The 27,527-nt window shown below is 38.6% G+C and overlaps 1 protein-coding gene across 1 annotated transcript in view; it reads right to left on the reverse strand.

Annotated features, from left to right (window-relative positions):
* The window catches only part of csmd1a (CUB and Sushi multiple domains 1a), a 389,222-nt gene that overhangs the window by 99,715 nt on the left and 261,980 nt on the right, over positions 1-27,527 (reverse strand). The window contains exons 16-26 of the mRNA XM_069693686.1: positions 25,289-25,410; positions 25,089-25,161; positions 23,482-23,620; positions 22,188-22,375; positions 21,873-22,061; positions 17,522-17,638; positions 16,558-16,773; positions 14,534-14,722; positions 12,674-12,843; positions 6,687-6,843; positions 3,410-3,601 (exon numbers count right to left, since the gene is read on the reverse strand). Of these exons, the coding sequence (XP_069549787.1) occupies positions 3,410-3,601; positions 6,687-6,843; positions 12,674-12,843; positions 14,534-14,722; positions 16,558-16,773; positions 17,522-17,638; positions 21,873-22,061; positions 22,188-22,375; positions 23,482-23,620; positions 25,089-25,161; positions 25,289-25,410 (1,752 nt within the window). The remainder of the gene's footprint in view (positions 1-3,409; positions 3,602-6,686; positions 6,844-12,673; positions 12,844-14,533; positions 14,723-16,557; positions 16,774-17,521; positions 17,639-21,872; positions 22,062-22,187; positions 22,376-23,481; positions 23,621-25,088; positions 25,162-25,288; positions 25,411-27,527) is intronic.

A 27,527-nucleotide genomic window follows, 5' to 3' on the forward strand; every position in this document is an offset into this window, starting at 1 on the left:
TTGATGTTTTCACATCACTTTTTACTATCAGCTCAGCTCACTTGGAACCTGGATAGAGGTGATACCAAAAATACTACATGGTATTCAAAATCCATAAAACTGAGTAGAGTAGAGCCAAACTGAGCCAGCACCAGGCATGTCCATGTCTCGACAGATCAACATTCTTTGTACCATATTTTCTTGTCTTCTTTCCAGCCCGATTAACATTTCAGTTCATCTCTATAAGAGGCGGCCTCTCTACTTTTCTGTAAATTACACTGAGGTGTGAAGGTTGAGTTAAATGAGAATCAGTTAAGAAATGCTTGAATCATTAAATCAACCTTGAATTATCCAAGCTCTTGCTTCAAGGTTGGTGAGTAACTTTGATGGCTGTTTTCCCTTAAGGATCTCCTTTATATTGTTCACAGCTCAAGAAATAAATGCTGTGGAATTCACAAGAGAGATCCGAGTTGTGTGTTATTTTTGTATTGTTTTCAGTGAGAAGGAACAGGGGAGCTAGCAAGAAGCAGGGGAAAAGGCTGGGAGCATATCTGAAGTCATCATGGTAGTACACAGTATACATGGTAGCCCACTGAGCCAGAAATCACTGCCGATAAGGAAACAGTTTGGTATGGAGAAGGCTTTAGATCTGTGTGGATTGTGTGTTTATGTGAGTTAAGCAGGCACCATAAACACAGCCCTACAATGTGAAATACCCATGACGACCTACTGCAGTTGCATTATCCTGGGCAGAATGCACACAAATGTGTGAACAAAAACACAACGGGAGTAGCAGATAACCACTCAATCACACAAAAGGCCAGAAACACACTTGGAAATTCTTATGCAGTTACGAAAGTGCATATGCATATGTAAAATGCACACACAATAACAAGTTGTTTCAGTCCCTGGTGATTGAGAACAGAAAAGGAAAAGCAACTATTCTGCCTCGTTTTATCATAAAAAGCAGGTAAAGATCAAGGGAGGCACAGGCAGAGGAAGACAGAACGAAAGCGTTATTTAGTAAGGCTGGGCCATTGACAACTGCAATTTCCCGAGATAGAAAAAGAAAGAGAGAATAACAGGCACACACACATGTAGATGACAGACAGGTTTATTGTATGAACAGGGAAAGAGAGAAAGTGGCAAAAAGAGTCCGACAGAAGTAGACCACCACTTTGTTTGACTGAACGTGGGAGAGAGAGAGAGACGGTATAGAAACAGCCTGAGGCAAAGCCATCTCCTGATCGCCATGCTAATACACACAGATACAGGAGCGAGCCAGACAGACAGAGTCGGAGGCAGTCAAAGAGGCGGAAAGACAAACACCTCAACAGACAGAAAAAAAGGAGAACAATACAAAAGTAGCTCTAGAGGTAGTTAGCCCAGGGCTCTGGCAGCAAGTATTCTCCTGGTTACTGTCTTACCTGAAATAAGGCAGCAACAGAGCAGCTACAAATTAATGATTGACTCCAGAGGTACATAGGGACACACACACAGTTGTACCCAATTCCAGCCAAAAAACACATACCCATTATCATTCACATCCACATACATACATTCACAGCACATGTCTTTTCGCATTCATTCTTTTTAGTTGCCATTAGCAACCACATCAGGCTATGTCCCATCTCACAGAGCTGAGGAGTACTGGCAGGTTACAAAGACACATGGTTTGGCTCAGCAGGAGGGATTTCCAAATGAACATGTGCCATGTGCCCTTTCTACCCAACAAGGTAGAAATACTTACACGGAAAGTGTTTTAATTTGTAAAATATGCAAAGCCACAAAATATTCATGGACAAGCATAAATTATGAACTTTAACAATTGAAAATTTGCTTAAGGGATTTTAAAAGCTCGCTCAAAACAATACAAATAAACAAATGGTGAGTTCATGCTTCACTGGTGGTTGCTGAATGAAAATAAAGAATCAGAATGACCAGCTGCTCATGCTAAAGCAAAATCACAAAATGACTTTCACAGGTCCATAAGCAAGAGTGAAAAAAGTCCAATGTCAAAGCACCTAAATCATTTGGTAAACGTTTCTCTAACCTAATTAAAAGCTGCCATGTGCCAACTAAAGCTAAATCTACCCTCTGGCCGTTCATCTACCTCAAAACCTTAAACATATTCAAATATAGTTGAGTTATGTCGATTGAAAAACCTTTTTCAATTGGCTGGAATTTTTTTTAATATTGATTGCTCAGTAGCATTCACATGATGGCTGATTATCATATTGTGCTTTCAGGCCATTCTCATAGATCACTCCATAAAATACTATTTTCAGTGTTGTTTTATTTAAACAAAAAAACTGATATGACTTTGATATTACTTATTGTTTTTATGTCCCAATCTTTAGTATGTTTTCATCACATTCATATTCCTCATTGAGTCAATAAGATTCACAGCATTGTGATGTTTTATAAAGCAGTGTGCATAACAGGAGTTGAAACATTTTCACTGTTAGAATAACTTTTTCCTTTTCTTGTCGCACTGTGGCTCTTTTTCAAGACTGAATAGGAATTATCTGAAATCTGACTCCTATTCCCCAGAATAATATTTTATCATAATCAGTCATCCTCCACAGTTGAAGTGGGTATGCCGTAAATTAGTTCAATAATGAAAAAAGTTGAATAGCTCCAGGTGGAATTATAGCCACAATCTATATATACACTGACATAAGAGCATCCAGGCAAAGGAAATTTATTATTTCAACTTTGGAAAGTAAGGAGGCAGTTATAAACATTGCGTTGTATATTAAATATATGAACGCCGTGATAGCTTTACTTGGTTCTATTTCACCTTAAATTGTAAGAACAATTTCAGTTGAATCAATCTTGTTTTTACATTGCATGACCTTCACTTTCTCTTGATAGAATATTCTATTTATTGTTCATGCTGAGAATAGAACAAAAAGCTGTGGCTTCTGTCAAAGTCCTTGGCAGAAAATATTTTGCACACCTTCAGGGTACAAGAAAGTTATCTGGCTTTCATTACAAATTCATCAAAGTTCAGTTCAGACAGTCATCCCCTATTTTTGCACCTTAACCATGCAATTCCTAAAATACACAGAAGCCTAGTGCACTAAGATATCATGCCTGGTGACAAGCTGCTGTCCAGGCGCAGATAGTTTTGTGTGCTCAGGCTGATGGATCAGCGAGGCCTGTTTTTACACCCAGAGCACCTTGAGTGTTGAATCAGTCACCACGCGCTCTTTTTAAAGTATTCACCTCTGTTGAGTCAATCACTTGCTCACTCACTCTCTCTTTTGAATCTTCCTGCTGTAGCTTAGTAACAGACTTCTACTTCTCTGTGGTATATTTCCCATTAAATTGTATGAAAAAAAAAATCCCTCAGTTAATAATTCAGATTTTGTAATTCTGAATTATTGACAGACAGTGTAATCTACTCATGTGTTGGAATACTAACCGATACAGGAAGGAAGTGGCTTGTCCCAGACACGTCGGTCCCCACTAAGACAGGTCAGTGTACTGCTGCCATAGAGACTGTATCCAGGGTTGCAGGAGTACAGGACAAAAGTGTTGGCATAATGACCATCGTCCTGGATCTTATAGCCATAACTAGGGACACCTGGTTCCTCACAGCGTACTAGATCAAAACCTAGAAAGAGACACAAAGGCACACACACACAGGTGTGTACATACATACAAATTAGGTTTATTTTTGCACAAGTGGACTTGAGGTCACTCAGTTCTTTCCGAGTCCCACTACTCTGTGCAGAAGTTTCAAGTTTGAGCAAACTGTTAATGCTGAAAGCCATAATTGACAGTTGCAGTAAAAACTACTGAACATTTCTACAGATTCTACTCATTCTTTTTTCTCTGAAATTTAAAAAATGCATGCGCTTCTCCCTTTTCTGAAAAATAATGATAGAAGTGAAGGTAGTCAAAAGCACAAGGAGGTACATATATAAAATTGTGGAAAAAAAAACCTTATATGATAATTTCACATCCCACACATACACAAATACATAGTGTGTCTGTGATTTGAAGGTAACAAATAATAAGAAACATTCCTGCCTCTAGGACAGATGGATAAACAAAAGACATAACAATGTCACTAACATATTTTATTTCCCGTAGTTCAGCTTCTTATGAACCGAACATCCTCTCTCAGATCAGGGGCGTCAGAGTTGCCATGTAATGGACGACAAACAGTGGGTTTGACGCCATCATTAATTGTTTTTTCCAATGATGGAGTATACAGTATGAGCAAACATGTGGTGTGACAACTTCTGAAAACATATTCTGATCTAATTTTATTTTATTTAATAGATTTAAATTAACTGACATTAAAACAAGCTTAATGTTATTTAGGAACTATGCTGCAGCCGCATATATGTCCAGTAACTTCCACAGCTTAAAACCCTAGTAACATGAAGACATTTGGAAAGACTGTCCTTCAGCAATGAGATTTAATGTTATCCAAATACATTAAATAAAATTAATAAAAAAAATTTCATCATGAATTGAGCCTTTGTCAGTGAAAGTTCATGTCTTTCTGGCAGAGTGTTGCTAAATTATTTGATATGGCAAATGCCACCAATGCTTTTGATCTTTGGGTGATGTACTCATTGTCCAATCACAGTTTACCCCTTCAAAAAGACTTGTGCAATAACCAAATGGCAACCCATCATGACTTCCCCCATTAGTTGGTGAACTGCAGTTTTAAAGCCTCAGCTCTGGAATTTTAGCAGTCACCATCTTGGTTTTGTGGAGCCAGATGTGTCCATATTTGGACAAGCTGGGGTGAAGCAATGGGTGAATGTAACTGAGAACTGAAGACATTTTGCCCGCCCACCTATACCAGAGGCCAGTCAGTCAAACCAGGCATGCCCCATAATATACTTCTAATATTGAAACAATTATGGATATATTTTCAGAAGCATCACTGGAGCACTTATCAGAAGGAGTGAATTCTGCTGATGACACTATTATGACTTGTGTAAAAATTGTAGTGACTTTGTATTTCCTGAGAGAATTTGATGCTTTTTGAATGGGAGTCTATTGGCGCTACACATTTTTTGGAGCCAGCCCCTAATGGCTCTCAGTGGTATTGCACTTTAAGGCACTTGCTCATTGGTTTCACTTCTCAGACCCATAGACAACGTCCATTTTATATACAGTCTGCAGAAATGAAAGCTTTCACAAAGCCAGCAACTTTTTTTAGTTCAAGTTAACATGTGAAGTTTGTTGACAACTATAAAACCTTTCCTGCATCTTTTTCAGTAAAACCGATAGTAATTCAGCTCTGTCAACCTTAACTGTTAATGGTTTAAGCAGATGTTTTGTGAATATGTATTACTGTATTAACATAGCCTCTGACCATGTGTAGTATTAAAGCTGTTTTCAGTCCTTGACCCTCCTCAAGAGACCATTGCTGCCTTTCTTGACCAGATGCTTCTCACTGCTTTCTCTTCTTTCAGCCTTCTATCAATCTCTATTATCTACCCATAAACCCATCTATTGTAGCAGAACTTTGAAGAAGGTGTCACCTTCTTCGGTTTAATGACTTGCAGATTGACGGCTGTCTAATGGTTTCACTGACATACAGAGCATCCATCCAGTACCCATATACCATCTAGCTTCATTGGTTTATCCCTTTGCCCAGTCACTCTTCCACTCCAGATGTGTCACTTTCTCACCTTCCTTTAATGACTTGCAGATAAATGCTCCTTTAATAGCCTCTTTGACTTACACAGCAGCTAGTCTTGCCTCTTAACACATTCTTTGGAAGATATTGAAATGTGTGTGTGCAGTGTGTGCAGTGTGTGTGTGTATGTGTTTTGAGTATTCATACGCTCACTTTCTTTTTCTGTATACTTGGAAAACTACTGTTGTTCTGGCCTTTTACCCAGCAGAAACCGACAGTGACGTCACCCATTGGTTTGTGATCTGCCGTTATGAAGCCTTGAGTTTGACATCTCATCCGTCTCCATCTTGCCAGCTTAGAGGAGTTTGAAGGCAGTACTGACCACATTTGGACGAGCTGGGGAGGAGCGTGCGGTCGATCTGACTCAATCTGATTGGGGAACTGAGGACATTACACCACTCCAACCTAAAGTCGAAACCTGATTGTACCACAGGCCTGTCAATCAAATAGACACGCCCCCTTTTGAGGCCTAATATCTAATTTGGTGGTGTTGCACTTCATGCCACTTCTGTATTGGCCTCATTTTTCAGACCAGGAAGCTACATCCACTTTTAACAACAGTCTATGCCTTTAACAGACATTACTTGGAAAACTGGTTGTTGGGGTCTTTCCAGCTGTTAAGTATGAAATAAGTAGCCTTGTTATTTGCTGGCTGAGATTGATTAGACTCCGCAGTTTTGTTGGTACTTTTGTACAGTCCTCGTATCTACAGCAGCACTCAAGAAACATTTGTCTGAGACACAATGCAAATGCAGGATATATCCGAGAGGGCAATCCAGCACAATTACTACCACTCTAGATTTCAATTAAAAACATCTCTTCACAAGGACCTCTATGATGAGCTACTCTACTCAAAATCGAGGAAATTATCATTTATGTGGTTGTGAAAAAATGTGTGCGTGTGTGTGTGAGTGAGAGAGAGAGAGAGAGAGACAGGGGTGCCTTCTTTATTCAGCCACACTAAAAGTAAATATAAAAGGAATCCACTCTGTATTACTGCTCAGTTTCAAATCATTTCTGAAAGTTAACTCACTCGTGTATGTGAGGCGGAAACCCTGATTGGTTCCCGAGGCATTGCTGTTGAAATCCAGCCACAGGTGATTGGACGTACTATTGATGACATGACCCATCATGACATCACGTGTAAAGTTTCCGAGGAGACGGGATGAAGTGTTCTCTCCATCATACACCTGCCAATCAAAACACAGGAACAGGGTTGCAGAGCATGAATAAAAACATGAGTTTGAAGTGCCATAAATAATGAGAATGTCACTGAACATAGGTGCACACTGCACTGATGACCTGGTCTGGGGAAAAAAGAACAGACATTTTTCTTTGCTAAGCCTTGCATCACAGTGGACCTTGGAAAGCACTTCAAATTCTACAAGTTGGCAATAATTCCAGAATAAAGAAACAAAATGTTGAGGGTTTTTATGGTGGCTGAACAAATTGGCTCCCTTACTTTAAAGTGGTGTTGGTTGTTTAAAAGTGAGTGAGAATGTACAAACCTACTTTGAATTTTGCAGTTAAATGCTTGTCTATAGCACCTGGAGGAAGCAGCAGGTTTGAGTATCACTTTGGGTTGTCTTCGGTTGTAATGAGTGCTCCAAATCTTTGTGTATATTTTGATTTTGAATTATGCTAATAACATGGATTAATTTTACAGAGGAAACCATTAACAATAAATATAACGTGTTTCCAAGGAATCATCCATAAAGCGACAAAACCTCAGTATCCATGTTCTGTACTGTTACCTAAACACAGTGTTACAAATAAGTAATTTCCTGTGCGTGTTACTTGGTTTGAGAAGCTGTCATGTATATTAGATGAGGTGAAAATAGCAGCAGAGTGAAAAGACAAAAGTGAAGACAGATTTGATTTACAGCAATATGAAAACTGCATTAACATTGCAAAACTTAGCCAGTATTCTTTTTTCTTCCTTCCATACATAATCATAATGAAAAAAAAAGAAAAAGAAAAAGAAAAAGAAAAAGAAAAAAAAAAGATGTTAGCATTTTAGCCAGCTTAATGAACTGAATATCTCCTTTTGGTTCCACTTTCCTTGTTGGAAATATAATCATCAACCTGCAACTGTGCACTCATACAGACAAGACTCAAACAAGACACAAAACAGCTGGAAGCCATTTATTTCAATAAGCCCTGTGAGACGAGGAAAAACAGAGGGTGGAGTAATGGCTGCCAGGAAGATCTTTGCAACTTGGCAACACAAGAACGTTTAGGAGAATATCCAGTTGAAGGGTTAATGAGCAAAATCACATCCATAATGTGTATCTTCTCATACTAAATGTCCTCGCACTATTCTAAATATTTTAGTTTTCACGGAACTAAATACAGTTTTGTTGCAGTTAACAGATTACATTTGTTGTTTGGTACCAAAGTAAGTTAACATAGAAACATGCAAACTGTGCTAGTGACAAATAGAGGCTGTGTATTTTAGCCATGTTTTGGGATATTTTGCTGAAAATACTGATTGTAACATAATAAGCATGCAGATGAAGAATAGAGAAGGGCATTACACCGCAGAGACTGTTTTGATTGTTTTTAAACTTGTCAAGGAGATTTTCAAGCTTACAGGTGGTGTTTGATACTGAAACCCTTCATAATACCATCTCCCAGCTGGGATATAAATGTGAACTGTTCGTGCTTGAACTGCTCATGGTTATATTTGGCAGCCTGTGACATTTCCACAGATCGGTGGTGACAGGTCTGCAGGTGGCGGCGATGCCAAAGAAAACAGGCGAAGGCGATGTACTGCTCTATCTCTACAAGTGTTGCCAGTCAGAGGAGACACCTGTACTCGCTACAAACATGTAGTGACAGAACATCGGAGTATGTATTTGTGATGGAAAGCATAATGTGGCAAATGACATTGTGAAATGGCATCCCAGTATCAGTATCATGGATCCACTAAACTTCATTTTCCTTCTCATTTTCCTCCCCCTCAGCTTCCCTCAGTGTCCCCCAAATTTGCCTCTTGCGGTCTGTTTGTCTGTCCCTCTTGCTTTCTGTTTCTGTTTTGCTTCCTCTCTGTGTTACAGTAAAACTCAGTACGGTTAATGAAAAGCCCTGCAGCTCATAAATCACCATGTCACCATCTGCCACCCCCTCTCTCTCTCTCTCTCTCTCTCTCTCTCTCTCTCTCTCTCTCTCTCTCTTTCCTGCATGTTCTCGTTCCACCTCTATTTTCATAACAAATCCTGCACACTTTGTTTCTTTCTTACGCTCTCTCTTTTTTCTTCAGGGATGAATTAAATCTGGGTAAATTTGGTCAAGCACTGTATTAGGTGAATTTATTTCGGGAAATTGAGCTTACTAAGCCCTTTCTTTGACAGTGCCAGGGTGAAAAACGTAGCCAATAGCAAGATGAATTGTAATGAGCTGGTTCATATGTTACAGGAAATTTTAGCCTCAAGCTGGCTGGAGCTGTCAAACAAACAGTTTCTGTTCAGAGTGTTCAGCTGCAGTAACAGGAATTAGCTCCATTACTGTCAGCCTGGGGAGTGGCAGGCTAATTTCTAGCCTAAGTGGCACTTTGGGGCTTTCCTTCCAGTTCATTTTAGCTTGCACTGTGATGCCTGCATTTTTTTTGTCTTTATATTTTTTTTTTTTGGGGGGGGGGGCCTTATAATTAACATACATGTTGTAATTTACCAGAAATTTCCCTTAAAATGATCCCTGAAGATAACAATAGCACAGATCATTTCATCACATCTGCTATCTTAATTACTACTTTATATTTTAGAAATTTTCATAATTTATGAGATAAACTTCAATAGCCATGCTCGAAGCCTCATTTGGCTGTTTTGTCCATTGCAAAAAAGTAGGGAAACCTGTTATGTTTATGAAAATGGAGAGACAACGTTGCTGTTCTTTACACATAGTGGAGTAAGAATACTGAAGCAGTCAGCCAAAGAAAGATTAAGTACATACTAGTTTGACATATTATTCAACCCAGAAGTAATTATACTCTAGCCAACCTGAGGGATCAGATTGGCTTAAATATTTTTTGGTCAGAGTGCGTAAAAGCTCATGAGACTAATAAAAATACAAATTCAAAATTATAAAAACATAAAAAACATTTTGACTTTCATATTAATTCAAAGCCTGTATAAAAAAGACTGATGCTGTTTCCAAATGTCTGCACCGCCACCAAATAAAATTAACTAAAATAAAACTGTACAAAGCAATCACATTTTTCTCACATTGTGGTAACTTAATAAGGTATTTTTATGAAAAAGCTGTTTTTATTATTCCAGCTGTGTGTGCAAGAAAACAATAAACCAACTTCAATACCTGCATTGGCTTAATAATACATAAGGCTATTCATTATTATGTCTAACTACTGTGGTCCAATCTGTATTGAATTACAATTATGGTATTTTTCACTCAGTATTTAATCTGTATGTAACACCACGCAGTACATTCTTCTAATGAAACAGTTGTATTGTATAAGGAGGGGGAATAACTGGAAAAAAATATTTCTTCTCAATGAATTTAAAAGTTTGTTTGTTATGATTGATTAAGGATCTCAAGCATCAAAACTGAAACTACAAAGAGAGAGAGAGAGAGAGAGAGAGAGAGAGAGAGAGAGAGAGAGAGAGAGAGAGAGAGAGAGAGTGTGTGTGTGTGTGTGTGTGTGTGTGTGTGTGTGTGTGGATGGAAAGGATGTAGAAAACTTCAGGAGGCTGGCTCCCCTGCTTCTTTTGATACCATTTTGTGATGTGATGGAATATAAAGGCAACATTTAAACATGCTTATATCTGTTAAACATCTTGGTGTCACTTTCCTTTCCTTACAGGGATTTTTTTTTTTTTCTTTCTTCCTTTTTTTTTAATACCTATCCCACTGGGAACATTTCCAGCTTCTACAATGACGTTAAGCCTCTCTAAAAGTCAGGGAAAACCCTGCTAATACAATCTAACCACAGACGGGCTCAGCCAGTGCTACAGGCCTAAGACTGATAACACACTCTAACCACATACTGGCTTAACCATGCCCTCAGGCCTAATACTGCTAAGAGACATTGTGAATAGAAATGGTTTTAGACGATGTCTGCAGGACAGCATCCAGACTGTAAAGCAGCTCACACAACTGCTAACTGACATGTAAGTAGCCACATGTTCCACAGTAAAGACTTCTTACAATAAATGAGCCTTGGAAATATCTGTAATTATCTTTGTAGTTCAGTAGTGCACAAGTATGCTCGCCCAAGTTTATAACATGTAAACACATCAGACAATTCCTTATAAATATATATTGAAACATTTACAAATGCTTGAAATGAATGAGCATACCAGCAGACTCAGAAAAACCATACACTACAGACCAAACGTTTAGCCCCTCCCAGTGTCTTCAACTGCAACACATCTTGTCAAGTTACAGCTGACACTGTATATGACAAGTCAATATGGTGTATTGCTGTAATAAAAATGTGAGGCATGCTACACGTAGCATGTATTGTGTGAAATATTGACTTGTTTGCCGTGAAAAAGGTCCATTTATTATTACCAATGTTTAAAAAAGCCAACCTTCAAGTACATTAATTCACTGGGGTGGGTTCATTAGAGGGTTAATAGAGGCAGGACTGATCCTTTTGTGCCTTTGTTTCCCATGAACTCAGCCTGGATGGCCACTACAGCAGGAGCCCAACCAACACTAATGAAGAACGTGCTTAATAACCCCCTGCAGGGATGTTATTGCCTCTTACTACCATGTTTAACTCGTCTAACAGGCAGAACAAACCTTGATAATACAATTAAACTACATACAGGGTATGCCAAGGATTCAAAACCCCGACTGTTGTTCATGTTTTTCCTCTTGCCTTGTTCTTACACACCTTGTCTAATTAGGGGATACACATTCCCTGACACCTTAATTAGACCAGGTGTGCATGGCTGGAACAAAAGCGTGTGGGTGTTGTGTACCATTTTTGGCAAAGTAATGCCCCCCCCCCCCCTTCAAAAAAAAAAAAAAAAAGAAGGCTCCATAATGTAACGTAAAAATGTCAATTGAGTGGAATGACATAAGAGGTGAAGGAGAAATGCAGATTCATTCACTCACTGGACGGGGGAATCAAAGTGTACATAGTACATCCCGAACATTTGTTTTCAATGCTAAATTGTTTCAGCATTATGCAGGTACCTGCACCTCTTGATGAGTGAATGAACTAAGGAAGCACAGGAAAGGGAGGAAGTGGTGAACATTAAAATAAGCACAAGTGAAGTCACGGATGCATAGTTTGATATTTCTTGTTATATTATTGACTTTTATCTGCAATATACTGTGCTTGTAAAAATAAAAGTAATTTTCTTTTGGTTTAACCATCCATACACTTTGATATCTATGAATATACAAATCCCAGATATTTCAATAGTTTAAATATTAAATATCTACTGTAAGATGAGCCTGCCATATATCATGACTTTCTTTAGAAAAAACTGCAATGGAATTTGCATATATGTAGATATGTAAGCTGACTTCACAATCCTCTTACTCTTAATTTAATTAATTAAGATTAATAAACTTGATGTTAAATTGTTATTTTATTTCAAGATGGACAGTTATTTTACTGGGAAAAAGAGAGGCAGGCTTCGCAAATAGCTTGTACGTCAGTTCCTAATGAAGCAACGAGAGAAACACGTTGTCAAAGCCTATGTTAAAAATAAATCTGTAATCATATATATTTATGGGATGGTGTAGTCACTACAACAAACACCTGGAGTTTATTTTATTTTGACACATTATTTGAGTGTGTTTATGGTTATACCTGCATCCACAACTAAAATATTGGGGTTTTTTCAAGCACAATTTGAAATATAACCCAACATGTAATAATCTATTCAAGAATATATGTATCAAAGTATATACAGTTTTGCATATAGACAGCTTTTGATGGAATAATCCAGTATGTGCGTTGTGTATGTGTGCGAATCTGAAAATTATACATTTATGGAATTTTCACTTGATTGGGGAAAGCCAGCCGTGTTTGCACAAGTATACCTTGATATAGTCTCCATCTTGCAATGAGAAACTCTCAGCTTTCAGCCTGATTCCTTTGCCCTTTTCAGTCATGATGCGGTAGATGCACTCATGGTTGTTATCGTAGTTGGAGGGGAAGTTCGGAGAAAGGAGAACACCTTCTGGTCCTAGTGAGGAGGCTCCACACTCAGCTGCAGCAAGAGAGTAAAGGAGAGAGGGAACGCGTGGATCAAAATCACAGCAATTCCATCTAATTATCTCTGAGCAGTCCAAATATCTAGGTTGGCTTGTTGTTTAAAATCAGAGAAGGGAGGAGAGGACTCATGAAAAAGATGATAACCACAAAACTTATTCATCTCAGCAGACATGATAAGAATAATGATAATAACATTATCATGTATTATAGTTTAAAAAGCCTCTGTGCTTAAATTATGAAAACAAAAACGAGGTTGAGGGCCAGCAAAACACACTCAGAAGCAAAGCAAATACAAAACACTGAAAAAAGGGCAAAATGAAAAACACTGCATAAAAACAGGTTTGGATAAATTTTTGAGCAAAAAGTGTTTTATATAAATGATACAGAATTATCAAGCAGGTGCAGTGCCTATCAAAGTTTAGGAATTCAAAAAAGTGGTACTTTGTGCAAATAGAGTTTTCTCATATGTAAATGAGCAGAGAAGAAAAGAAGAGAGCCGAGCAGGCTTTTAACTCCCACTGAGGAGGTCCAACACTACTTGGAAGGGAGAAAGAGGAAATGGAAGTAATGAGACAGACAAGGTGTGGAACAATGTGAGACGCACTGAAAAAAGAATGCAGTGTTTATCCAATCTGAACAAATTTGAAATTCAAAACAACATTTTTCTACATGTTCTGTAGTTTCTTAAACAGATTAGGGTAGGGGATAAGGAGGATAAATTCAAGGATATGACCAGCAACTCCTCAGAAATTCTTTTTAAAGTGAAAACAGTACCATAGAGTGGGAGTGAGAGAATAGAAAATGGTGAGGAGGGAGACGAAAAGGAGGAAGACAGAGTTCGAAGAGGAAGAAAAGAAGAAAAGATAGCAGATGAACCAAGACAGACAAGAGCCTTTTGAAAATGTGCAGAGTGAAATTAGAAAAGGGAAAATGGGATTAACAAAAGACTCAGTTTTAGCACTTTTCACATAGAAGCTAATGCCCTAATTATCTACCCAAGGACTGTCTAAATGCAGAGAGAGAGGAGGAGAAACAGTTACAAAGTTAGAAAGTGATGGAGAGCTAAATACAGGGACATTTAGAAAGAAAAGGAAGGAGAGAGATGAAGCCAATGCACGATGCCAACTGCTGTTGCTCAGTTTCCTCTTAGTCAGGCCTGATCTCTTGACAGATAATGCTATTATAGCATTTTCAGTCTGCTGTTTCTGGGGCTTGAAAATTACCAGCAGCCAGCAGTCCAACTCTCATAAATTAGCAGCATCTTACGAACTACTGATACGCATCAAATCCCAGCAAATTACAACCTGCTAACAGCCAAATCCTGGCAAATAAAACCAGCAGTCAGCCAGTCACATAACAGTAAATTACCATTGTGTTAGCAATAAAATACTGGTGAATTACAACCAGGAAAATGCTGATACCTTACCTCAAGGCTTATTCATATTGTAAAGAAGCTAATTTGAAACTATGACCACTCCAATGTTGTAAATGTTGAAGGCCAAAAATCACTTCTCATTGGCTTGGTACACAGTTGCTTTATATAAGGCTGTTTAAAGAAACTGATCTTCTTTAAAGTAAATTGTCTGTAAACGTATACTGACCTTGGTTAGTGTCGCGTATGCCATGTCTATTTTATATTTTCACTGAAACACTAGCGAGTCTGAATGATCACATGGCCGTCTTACCTATACATCGTGGCAGTGTGTTGCTCCAGACTCGCCTGCCTCCTCCAAGACAAGTGATCTTGCTGTCTCCCTCAAGTCGGTAGCCGTGGAAACAAGAAAAGACCAGCGAGTCGCCGACTTGAAATCTAAACCCCATCCTCCTGCTGAACGCTGGAACACCGGGATCCTCACAAGGCTCTAAGTCGTACTCTATACATCCCGAAGAGATAAACAACATTGATAGAAAAAGTCAAAGCGGTAAGAAATATAAAAGAACTGTGTGAATGTTGTGAAATGGGCCAAGGCAAGTCACGTAATTTGATGTAGGCTAACGGTTAAGGTAATGCTACCTTTATATCACACAGCAAATATAATCAATTAAAGATAGATTCATCAAGCAAATTAGCAGGGCTTGAAATAAATAGAGAATCACTATTAAGAATGTATGTAGAGTAATTAGCAGCACTATCTAAGTGGTAAAGTAAAAAAAAAAAAAAAGGCACTCTAGCAGGTAATGGTGCAGCTTTGTGTGCGTATCATGTAAATCAAATCTTAGCAGTTCGCTAACAGTCCAGCCAACCCAATGAAATGAAAACTACTTTTTCCAAGTTCTCATTTTGTGTCCCTGGTTATAACAAGCTGCAAAAGGTCCAGGTAGCCAGCAGGCTGTCATCTTTGTTTTGATTCTGAAAAAAGCGGTCCAACTTGAATTAAAAATGAATCAAATATTTAGAAAAACAGCAGATTTCTTTTCAAACAATCCTCTGGGCTACTCAAAAATCGACAGTCTACTTGTAGAATAACGAATGGTTAGCTCCGTGACCCAAATGTATGCTAATAAATGATTACAGGGCTAAGAAGTATCCCACTAGGAGGAGTGGGTTTTGATTTCAGCTGCAACAAAATGCAGATTGTAGTAGAGGTCTAATTTTTCTTTTTAACTGCTATCGTCCTCCTGGTCTAACAACAATGGCGAGGGAAGTGTGGGAGGAAGCGAAGAGCTAGTTCTCTGCTGCTCCGTTGCTCCACATTTCTCTTCAGCTCTGTATCATGTCACATTTGCTAAGCCCCCCAACTTTTACTAATTGAATCCTATCAAAAGGATTTGATTTAAATCCCTCTGGTAACTAAACCCTGTTCACATATTCCATTTTACATAGAAATATGTCACATTACTTAAGATACAGATGCTATAACTTTCATTTCACTGTCACACTATTGATCATCCCAAGAACGTCCATTCTTTGTTCCACCTACTGGCCCATCCAATTTGGAGATAACCCACCTCTTTAGAGATGCCATGGCCACTTACAGCTGGCTCTTGTCCGTGGAGATGACATGTAAAGTTGCAACCACTGCATGGTGGACAGTCACACAGGGTCCCATTGAAAAGTTCAGGGTAGCTTACCAGACATACATTTACAAAACCAACTCACGTTTGCATTGCTGATCAAAAACTGAGTTGGACAGTTAGACAAGCATTTTGTGGTTTTACAAAATAAATGACAAAGTGGTTTGTTTAGCACATGTACATCTGGCTAACTAACCCACCACCATTAAAGAAAAGTGCATCACAGCTTCCCTGAGCTTTTTTATGGGACCTTCTCACTCATGCAGTGAAGGAGATAGTTCCAAACAGGACTATGAATGCCTTTTTATACGTTTTATAGGTCTATGACAATGATCATAACCGCAATTAGCTTAAATAAGCTTATACTTGTTTTTTTAAAACTTACATTATGTCTTAAGTCTTCCCATTTCAACCATTTTTTTTTTATCACCTTGACTGTTTCATTACTGCTCTCTACCATGTGAGCACACAAAAAAACAAGTATATAATGCAAATATTCTTTATGTTTATGACATGTGTCAAGTCTGTCAGTCTACATTACAGAGAATTAGGCCTATGCTGGGCTAAATAGGACGGTTAAGTCTATCCTGTAAAAAGAGTCAACAGGAATGTAGTGGGTAGAAACTGTCCATTACGTTAATATTAACTCTCCCAGTATTAGTAGAAAAAGCAATTTCTGGTCTGGGATTCTTACCTGAGAAAGTAATATTAAATCCTTCGTAACTCATGGAGAAATCTGATATAAACCGTAGCTCGGCGCTGAAGTTCCCATAGAGGCCAGCTTTAACACTAGGGGGCAGCACTGAGCCGGTGAGTCGAGATACGGGAACCTGGAAATTCCCATCCTCAGTGATGGAAAGGTAGTCGTGGTTCTCCTCCAGATGGAAAGTGTGGAAAACCAGATGGACTCCTAGATGAATAAGTGGCAGGATGGATGGATGGAGAGATTAATGCATGAGTGGGTGGAAAGATGAAGTATAAGACAGTTAGACATAGATACAGAAATGGCAGCATTTGAACAAATAACATATACCAGAGAAACATGCATACATTATCAGGCAATATATACAACACAGTGCAAAAGTCTGAGGCACTCAGATGTTTAGATTCTAATCCATTATGTAATGCCATCAGGGTGGAATCTGATCAGTCCCAGATTCATTCCGCATTAAGTTTGAGAACTATCTGCAGCATCAACAAAATAAAGGAGATACCACAGGACCCTGGTCTAAGCATCACTGAGTCAGCCATTACACGAGGAAGCAGAAGATAATAAGATGTCAGTGGCAGATTCCCCAAGAGGATTGGAACAAAATATCTGCCAAATATCTTGAAAAACTGTGCAATTGTAACATTTTATTGTCAAAGGGTGCTCACATTTTAGTGCCTAAGACTTTTGCACTGGAAGCAAATTTACATGTTTATTAAAAATGTGTTCATTAACTGGAGAAAGACATCTGAATAAAAGTTTCCCAAGCAAGAACTTGTGTTTTCAATGTGTGTGTGTGTGTGTGTGTGTGTGTGTGTGTGTGTGTGTGTGTGTGTGTGTGTGTGTGTGTGTGTGTGTGTGTGTGTGTGTGTGTGTGTGTGTGTGTGTGTGTGTGTGTGTGTGTGTGTGTGTGTGTGTGTGTGTGTGTGTGTGTGTGTGTGTGTCTTACCTTTCCCATGAGACACCTCTATTGTCCAGGTGCAATTAAGAGAATTGGGGTAGAAGTCAGGAAAGCCAGGAGACAGAATAGTCCCAGTTTTTCCATAAACATAGCCTCCGCAAAGAGCTGAACATAAAAAGTGAGAGACAGAGAAGACTGAACCAGCATTCACAATTGAGCCACGGTACAAAACAGACACAGTGCACCTTTAAAAATTACTGCAAAACAACATTTGAAGCATAGTTATTGAGATGTTTGGCACAGGTTGCTGTATATACTGTAAGTAAAGCCTTTAAATTCAACATTGCTTTATTTACAAGTGTTGCCCGTTTCACCAAATATCCTTGCGTTTGAGAGGCAAGCAGGACTTTTGCAGGATTCGAAGGTGGAAAATGCAGCTTTTGTACGGAGCCACAGAGATGAAGAAAACAAAGGCTAGAGATGCACTTAATGTGGAAACACAAAGTAACAGAAAAGAGAGAGTGGTTTGTTGGAAAAGAGTGAGAGATTTGTATGTGTATTATCAGACACCTACCCTCCACACAGTGACAAACCACTGATATGGAATAGGACAAATTCATTTGGGATAGAAGAGAATAGAAAATACTATCGTAATGTAATGGAGAGTAAAAGAGGGCTTGCAGAGCATTGCAGACTGCTGAACTAGGATAATATATTGACTCTTTGTTTCTCTCTGACTGTGCCTCGATCCCCTTCAATTCCATTCAGCTCAATTCAGTTAAATTGAATTCAATTAAAGTGCTCCAAGGTGTTTGACTGGCATGGTGATAAAAAGGAGACTTTTTCTTAGCCATGAAACAAACACACTGTAAACTAAATCACTGACAATAACATTTGTCCTCCCTGTTAAGGTCCCTCCTGTCTGACAGTTAATAATTGATATATATTTTGGCACACAAAAGTCCCTTTTAGCACCTAAAATAAACACTGTAATGATTAATTTGTTTTGAGAGGTTTTTAAAATGACTATTTATTATGTTGCCTTAATGAAGACAGATGTTGCAACTTCTTTTATTTCTTCATACTACAGCTTCTCCAGTGTGTAGACTTCTCCTCACCCTCCCTATCTTTCTGTCTACCAATGTCTTTCTCTTCATCTCATTCCATATCATATTTCAACAGAGCTGGAGTTGAGTAGCTGTAATGAGAGCTGCTTTCTCTCTCTGTCTCTCTGACGAGCTGCCTTGTGTGTGTTTTGGTAACCAGTGCCATTTTTTTTTCACACTCCCATCAGGACTCAGCAAAAACAAGGACACTGACTGAATGACCCTTGTTAAGAGAGGCTCGTGTGCATGTCTGTGTGTGCATACAGTATCTACGGCGTGTAACAGTGCATAACAGTGGTATGATTGATCTGTGTGTGAAAAGATAGAGACAGATTGTTCATGAATTTAAGCGAGAAAGTTTAACCTTTAAAATAATGCAAGTAAGAGAAAATGACGGACTATTCATGATGAACAAGAACTTGAGAGACAGAAGCAGATTGAATTCTGAAAGAAAAGCAAATACATAAATAAATAGCTTAGTTTTCAGTGGGCGGAAATTTATAAAGATTTCTCCTCTCAAACTGCAGCTTCATTCGTCCTCCTTCCTGCCTTCAACTTTTTCTCAATCTTTAATGATCTCAGAGTCCCTCTTGGAGGTAGCCGTGTACTGAAAGGGATACTGTGACTTTGGTCACTTCTAACAACTTGTTGTCTTGGCACAAACAGCCAGCTTTAAAATGTCATGGTGTTCCCTCAATATTCTCCTGGACACATAAAAGAGCAGTCTATGTTTGGTGTTATCCGTTTGGCGATTTAGCTGACCTGCAGGAACAAGATGAACCATTTGGGTCCAACACACATTGCAGCATTGCTGAAAAGGAAATGGTGTGTGCATGCCCGTGGGATGACAAGCTGTTTTATTTTTTCTTATAGGCAAAATATTGTCAAAATTATGAATTTTGGTGGTCGTATAATATAGAGTGTGTTAAATGTTAACTATGCCTCTGAGACGATCCTGTAAATAAGATTATTGTCATTAATGTGTGTATATGAGTTGCTTTGATCATGGCTGTGGGAGCTCTTAAAGATGACTTCAGAAGAGGTAAGGACAATAATTAACTGGTTATATATTGATTATAATTTTTACTTGTATGATCCTCCCCCAAAAGCAAACTTTTACATGACATTCTAGTCAAGGCTTACACACAATTTCAGAAAAGTGTCATTCTGAAATAATATGTCTTGTTCTGTGACAGCTGTGCAGTGAAATGGCAGGCTTGGCTGAAAATTGAAAATGTCACAGTGGTCATTTAAAACTGCGTTTATCATATCTCAACTTGGGATGTCTCCCAAGTTGAGACATCCTGACTTTGGTTTTCAAATTGGATTATTTTCAACACTGTATATTCATCTCCCATTATAGCATGAGCTGTGGAAAAATGGTCAATGGGTGGACCTGCGAGTGGCCAGTGAGCATCTGTTTCAGTAGTGCCTGTTGACCTGCGTAATTTCACTGAGACTGAATGTCAAACTTAAGTCATTGTGGTAGCGTACACTCTATGAGTTGGACTGCTCATTCAAGTGAAACGAGGGAAATGAAAAAAGAACGACAACTAGGAAAAGTCTTCATATCTTATTATAAAGGGAAGAGGTTACTGATGTTATTGGAAAACCTTCACCAACTCCATCAGTCAGCACTTCCACCTATGTCACTCTGGCTCAATTTCTTTCCTGTGGACTCAGATCAGTCTCAATATCAAAGAATATACACACAAGGATTCAGAAATGTATTTTGGGATTTATAAATAAAAAAAAATTGGTTCAACAAAAATGTTTTTCAATGCACCGAGGAATAGTGTCGTACATAAATGTTTAAAAAAAAAAAAAGTATTTCTCCTGCACACAGCTAAAAAAGCAGGAAACTTCTGAATGGCTACAGGTGATATAGGTGCATTTGTGAATCGAGTCATGTCAAGTCATTTCATAATCTGTATTGATATATTTACTATAGTGTAATTAACTAACTAAGTACTACATGACATGTGACTCTCCCCTAACTTATCTCACACATAAACACACAGCTGGCAGCTGCAAAAATCTCTGTGGTGAAAAACTCATCCAGTGGACACAGCAACAGTGGTAAAACTGAGGCACTGATGTATGTGAGCACAACACTGCTGCAGTACTCCTCACTCTCAGCCAGATTGTGCCTGCTTATTGCAAAACTATTTCCATAAATAAATATCAACAAAACAACTGACCTGAGACAGTTGGGACAGTTGGGAGTGTGCCACTCATATTTAATGCAGTTTCATTGTGTTTAAAACTCAAAAAGTAAAACGTTCACTTCCTAATACAAAAACCTTAATTTTGTATGATATTCTTAATTGTTTGGTTATGTCAAAATTTTCATTCTTTAGTAAGAGGAGATAGGACAGTGATACACAGCAAGTAGGTTTTTGGATTTGAACATAGCAAATGACTTGCCCTTTTCTTGCACACTTTGCACATTTTTCCCCGGCCTGCACGAGGTTCCTTTGGATGCTCCCAAGACATGCATTATGTTAACTGCTGACTCTGGTCAGTGGTCATCTGTCTATGTAGACTGGAGACCTGTCCAGAGTGTACTGACCCAGTAACAGCTGGCATAGCCTCCACCCTCCTTTGTCACTGCATGGGTAAGCAGCTACTGTACAGATAATGGAAAGATGGATGGATCTGAAGGGAAGAGCTAAATGACTGCAGTTACATGTTAACAAACTGCAATGTTTATGAGTGTTCCACAATTTTTCAGTGGACTTTCATCTTAATCTGTGGTTCTACATTAATCAAATATAGCATAAATAAAATTATTAAAAAAATATTCAGAGACTCCAAATTCCCACAACAATAAGTTGTGGGTACTCTTGCTAAACTGCAGTGATTAGTTGGAGAAATTAAAAACATCAGCTATAAGGCTTACATAATCAAGCAAACCAGAAGATTAAATTCAGATTAAGATTACTTCATTTGCCAGGCATTGGATTTATTATAGCTTTTGACAAGTGTGTTTACAAACCACTTTTCAGCTGTTTTTCATTTTAAACTATTCTAGGGGAAAAAAAGGCTTTATGCTTTGAGGAGCAAGATCACCACAGGGATCGTCTATGCCAGTATGTACAGGAAAATGTCCAATTTGTTTCTGTTTTCTTGACAGGGGTGTTACAGTGTTTAGGACTTCAACAACTTCCACAATTTACTGCATTTAGAGACTGCGAATCTGCATGTCACACGTATTCCAGCAAGTGAATGCATTACTCATATTAGCACATAATTCCTAAGAGGGCTGAAATGAAAGGAGGGAAGATTCTCACCATCACAACTGGGAAGAGCGTGACTCCACTGATGATTCTGCTCGCAAACAATTGGCTCCTGATCACTGAGTGTGTAGCCTGGGTCACATGTAAATGAAACCCGAGAGCCAATGGAAAAGCTGCTGCCATGACGACGACCATTAACTGGGATGCCAGGATCGAGACACGAGTCAGACTCCATTTTCACACCTGAAAATCACATCACATCACACAAGCACAAACACCACAGAGTCAACAGGGTGAGTGTATATGCGTCTGTAAGAAATTCAGAGTGGATCTACCAAACATTTCTATCAATCAGTGAATCAGCCTTACTTTCATATCTGATGCTGAAGCCTGCTGCAGAGCGACTGTTGTCCGTTGTGAACAGCAGGAACAGGAAGTTGGACGTGGAAATCAGGAAATGAGGTGCTTGGGTGCCATGGTATTCACCAATCGGGGGAGAGGAGGCTGAGGGGCCATCCCGGATCTCCAGTGTGTCATAGTTGACCTCTGTCTGAAACCTAGACAAACAAAGACAAAAAAAAAAAAAAAAAAATTTTTTTTTTTATCAAAACGTGCACAATAGCCTGACATACATAAAGACACTCAAAAAATAATAAGCTCTGCAGGGCAATGTTGGTATTACTTTACAACAAGCAGCAAACTAAACTAAAACAATGAACACAGTCTTTACACCGAAGGAGCCCTTGCTTGAGAGATCCATTAGGCACACACCACTGAGCATCGCTGACTGACAACCTATCAAGCAATAGATCTACGCTAACTGAAATAAAAGAAATGATCGACTCATGTTCTACCTGCCTCTTTATATATCTGAACACCAAAATAACCACACAACTGTCTTGTCTAACTAACTAGCAGAACAAATGACTTGTTATCACCGTCTCGCTCACTCTCTGCTCTGCCTGTACTCCAATCTCAGTAATTAACTTATTGAATGACTGAGCAATTACTTACAGTTCTGACTGCAGGGCCCTGAGAATCAAAGCAGGTTTTTGGGACTCTGATTGCTGCTGGTTATCAATCCAGCCATCAAATAGTAACTCATTTAGAAAAGGGACATCACATAAATGCAATTAACTACATGGTTGAATAGAAAACCAAGAGTTTGGAACCAGTGACACACTGCGCAACAACACACTTTGTGAATAATAATATCTGACCAGCTAAATGAAAAATTAACTACCCTATGCTCCACACATGTGCATGCACTGCCAATGCAGACTCTTACACAAATGAAATGCCATAAAAGCAATGAAGATGACTTGGCTTCTACATCACTGCCCAAAAAGACAAATTTCAGCTACAGTATAGCAGTTTCAGGCTACACTGCATCTGTCTGTGGCTTGTTTCCAGAAAAAATGTGCAAAAAAACAACATTAATCATTCACTGCAGCAGTAACTCACCCACTTCATTTATATCTGACTAACTTATATTGCTTCTGAAAGACTGCCCAACGAAAAGATTAACTGATTAAATGATGCACTACGTAACCATACCTTATAATTGTATAATCCAGCTCATAGCAATCAGACTAATTTCACGAGTATCCCATTGAACGGATCTGACACAATCATTCTATAAGTAAGTCATTAAATAACTGACCTGTCAAAGTGTATCTTTACGGCATGGTCTGTTTGTGCTTCAATCACCCACTGACAGTTCAGAGAGTCCTTATAAAAAGAGGGCCAACCAGGAGACAGGAGAACACCAGTAGGAGCTGTGAGATGGCCTCCACAGGGAGCTGGAGGGAAATGAAGACACACACAAACGCCACAGAGAATTGAATTAATTGTATTTTGGGGTGTGGGGGGAAACTGTGTTATGGCATGAGCACAACACTGATATTTCATTAGTTAACAGATTCATCATCTGCTCTATTTATTTTAGCACTTTAATCCTTTCTGAATTTCCAGAGTTCATACATAAACATTTACCTTCAGAAATTATGCTGTGCCAATCTTGTGCTACAGTAAACAATTTTGAGCTACTCATGTTTGAAAAAGCCTAAAATAATGATCACATTATAATTTATAGGGGAAATCAAGTATATTTATGTATCAAATGATTCCCAAAAAATGATCCTCATTTCCCTGCAACTCAAAATGCTGCAAGCAGCAAAACTGGCACATATTTACACTAGTTTATAGTTCACACTTAGAGTGCTCACTCTCAATTATGACACATTTAAGTGCAATAATTAGCTTGAATTGACTTTTTATTTCATTTCTGTAAAAATAAAACACTTAGACAAGATAACGTATTACCCTTGGTTTTCATTCATTTTTGAGTCTGTCTAGTGCAGTAATGGCCTTGAAAAAACTACAGAGCTTGAGTTCATGATCTGTATGTTGGCCATTACTCTTTCTGCAATATAATTTGCAATGGCTTATCTTTCACACTCATAACACTGCTTCTGTTTCCATGTAGCTGATACCTTTGCCCTTGTTATTGCTCTTATAGATTCAGACTTAAGCAAGCTAAAAAAAAAAAAAAAAGGAAACATTTTCTTCCTCTCACTTTCTTTTACCCGCTCTATGTGTGTTGAAGTCATACTACTCGTGCACAGGAGCCACAAGAAAGTCATTCTAGAAATAAAACATAATTATCTTTCCCTGTCCAACGGGAGGGATAATATTTCCCCATACTTCACTCTTAATAAGGTGACCACCTTATTCAATTTGATTGTCTCCTCCATCCGATTTATTAACAACAGGCAACATTTGATAATGTCATTTAGACAATACAATCAAGATGAGAAGCATATGAAAATAGCTCACAGCCAGTGACTGCCATTCGCCTTCAAAAAGTGTTGAAATTACAGTACATTTACTATCCTTCTATTATTACTTCCACATATTAACTTATCTGCACACTGTGGATACATATCTGTATTTTAGACTCAGAATATAATGAATGTGTCTCCCTGAATGAGTTTCAGCACAACTTGTGCCAATCGTATTTAAGATTATTGTTGTGCGAGAAAGATGCGTACAAACAGGCTGAATAAGTGTGGGGAAGCTGGAGGCTAAAAGCAATTATAAGAGAAAGTTATAGAATTTCTAAGGTGCACACACACACTTTAACACACTTTGCAAAGTAAGAGCCAAGCAGTCGAATGCTTTGCCATCGTATAGTCTGGCAAGTTGAACATGTTGAAAGATTAACCATTGCATACTGTAAATAGTTGGGAAGTATGTGTGTCTGCTTACCTTCACATCGAGGTACAGCCGCAGACCAAACAACATTTCCATCCTGAATGATGCAAGTGACCTGATCGGACCCCTGGAAATATAACAAGAATATATCATTTCCAGGTTTGTTACTTTCCCTTCAAACACTACTGAGTAAATATACTGTGATGTAAGACTTTGACAGCATTAGTTTTAAAGGTAAAGTATCTTAATATTACCTGTGTTCTAATGAATCCTTGATCACAGCGAAAAGCTACCGAGCTGCCAAGCTGAAACTGGTCACCATACCTCTGACCATTGACAGGGACTCCTGGGTCGTGACACTCGTTCTGACCAAATGCTACACAGCGAAGAAAAAACAGAAAAAATTAAATAAGCCAAAAGACATGGAAGCGAATTAACAGTATCAAATAAAGGCAAATTAATTTGGAGCTGGATGAACAGAGTGAAAATGTGACAGAAAAGAAATAAAAACAGGGAGATATTGTACCTACACACAGTGGTAGCATGGTTCTGAATACATGTGCGTATTTACTCATTTGAACAATGTTCCCTGGTTTTTCAATCTATTTCAATACCTGAAATTTGTTCTACCAGAGAGAGAAAGTGAAACCATTGCTGTATCACTGTCAGTGAATGTGACATCTCCACTGATATGGAAATATGGGAATGGAATTATCTTTATATGGATTCAACCCTGTCATGTTTAGCTTACATTATCCCCATTCCAGAGATTAACCTGATCCCACCCAGAGCACACACCCAGTGATTGGACATGTCTCAGGTTGATTAGCAACTGATGGAGAGGAAATGAGAGTGGAGACAGAAAGAGAAGGTGAAAGAAGAGCACGAGCGAGAGAAGAAATACGCACATATATTACATACACTGGCAAATAGACATAATCACAATTGCATCCATGCGCATGTGTTTAAATATACATATAATAAGAAGTGGCGGAAACGATTGGGAGAGGGATGTATGAGAAAATACACAACATGCCAAGAAAACACAGGACGTGACAACAAAGACATTTTTCTAATTATATGTTTATAAAGTAAAGAAAAAGAGGACAGATGAAACCCAAGGCGAAAAAAAAAAAAAAAAAAAAAAAAGATCTGAGTCTGGCTCAAGTACCTAAAAATGTACAGTGAGTGTTTCAGAGAAAGAAAGCAAGACACTGGATTGTGTATGAATGAAAAAGTAAAACAACCGAGTGGAAGTGTGAGTTACAGTGAAAGATGGAGCTCAATAAGATGGCTTGGAGAGAAAGAAAAAATAACTACAGTACTGAATAATAGGGTTGAGACAGAGAAAAAACAATAAAGAGATGACCTCTAACTGTTCAATAATATGTTGAACATCTATCTTTTTTGTATAGATTACTCAATATATAATTTCCACATCAACATAATATAAACAAAGCAAAGCTCAATAATCTTAATGAATAGGCAGGAAGACATTTCAGTCTGGTTTTAGAGCATTGCATAGCACAGAAACTGCCCTCCTCAAGGTAACTAATGACCTCCTTTTAGCAGCAGACAGGGGGGAGAGGGCAGTTTTAATTCTTTTAGACCTAAGTGCAGCTTTTGACACCGTAGATCACACCATTTTAATCGATCGCCTCAAAACCTGGGTTGGCATCAAGGACGCTGCACTTAGCTGGTTTTATTCTTACCTTTTAGAAAGAACCTACTCGGTCACCATAGGTAATTACTCGTCTTCCACGACACACATTACCTGTGGTATACCACAAGGTTCAATTTTAGGTCCAATTTTATTTTCTATCTACATGCTTCCACTCGGCCAAATCCTCCAACAACACAATGTATCTTTTCATTGCTATGCAGATGACACACAGATATACCTTCCGCTGAGACCTGGTGACCCAAAGAGCCTGGATGCTGTCTTAGATTGTCTCTCTGACATTAACTGTTGGATGGCACAAAACTTTCTTCAGCTCAACAACTCAAAATCAGAAGTCATATTGTTCAATTCCCCAAACAATAATGCCAGTCTCATTGAGAGTCAACTTGGTCCCCTGTCTGCTTATTTAAAACCTGTTGCCAGAAACTTGGGAGTAATGTTTGACTCTCAGTTAAGCTTTGAAACACAGATCAAAAAAATGGTCCAGTCCTGCTTCCTTCAATTAAGAACCATCTCCAGAATCAAATCCATACTGTCACACTTTGACTGGAAAAAGTAATTCATGCACTCATTTTCTCTTGACTCGATTACTACAACTCCCTCCTTTCTGGCATAAACCAAAAATCGATCTCCCGCCTCCAACTAGTCCAGAATGCAGCAGCCAGGCTTCTTACTGGTCTTAACAGATGACATCACATTACTCCAGTTCTGGCCTCTCTCCACTGGCACCCAGTTGGTTTTAGAATTGATTTTAAGATTTTGTTGATCATTTTTAAGGCCCGCCTGGGTCTGGCCCCGAGCTACATTTTTGA

The sequence above is a fragment of the Brachyistius frenatus genome, unplaced genomic scaffold, assembly GCF_029030835.1.
Source record: "Brachyistius frenatus isolate BFR_SWC_R1_liver_20210118 unplaced genomic scaffold, ASM2903083v1 Contig_15, whole genome shotgun sequence".
In the NCBI taxonomy this organism is placed as follows: Eukaryota; Metazoa; Chordata; class Actinopteri; family Embiotocidae; genus Brachyistius; species Brachyistius frenatus.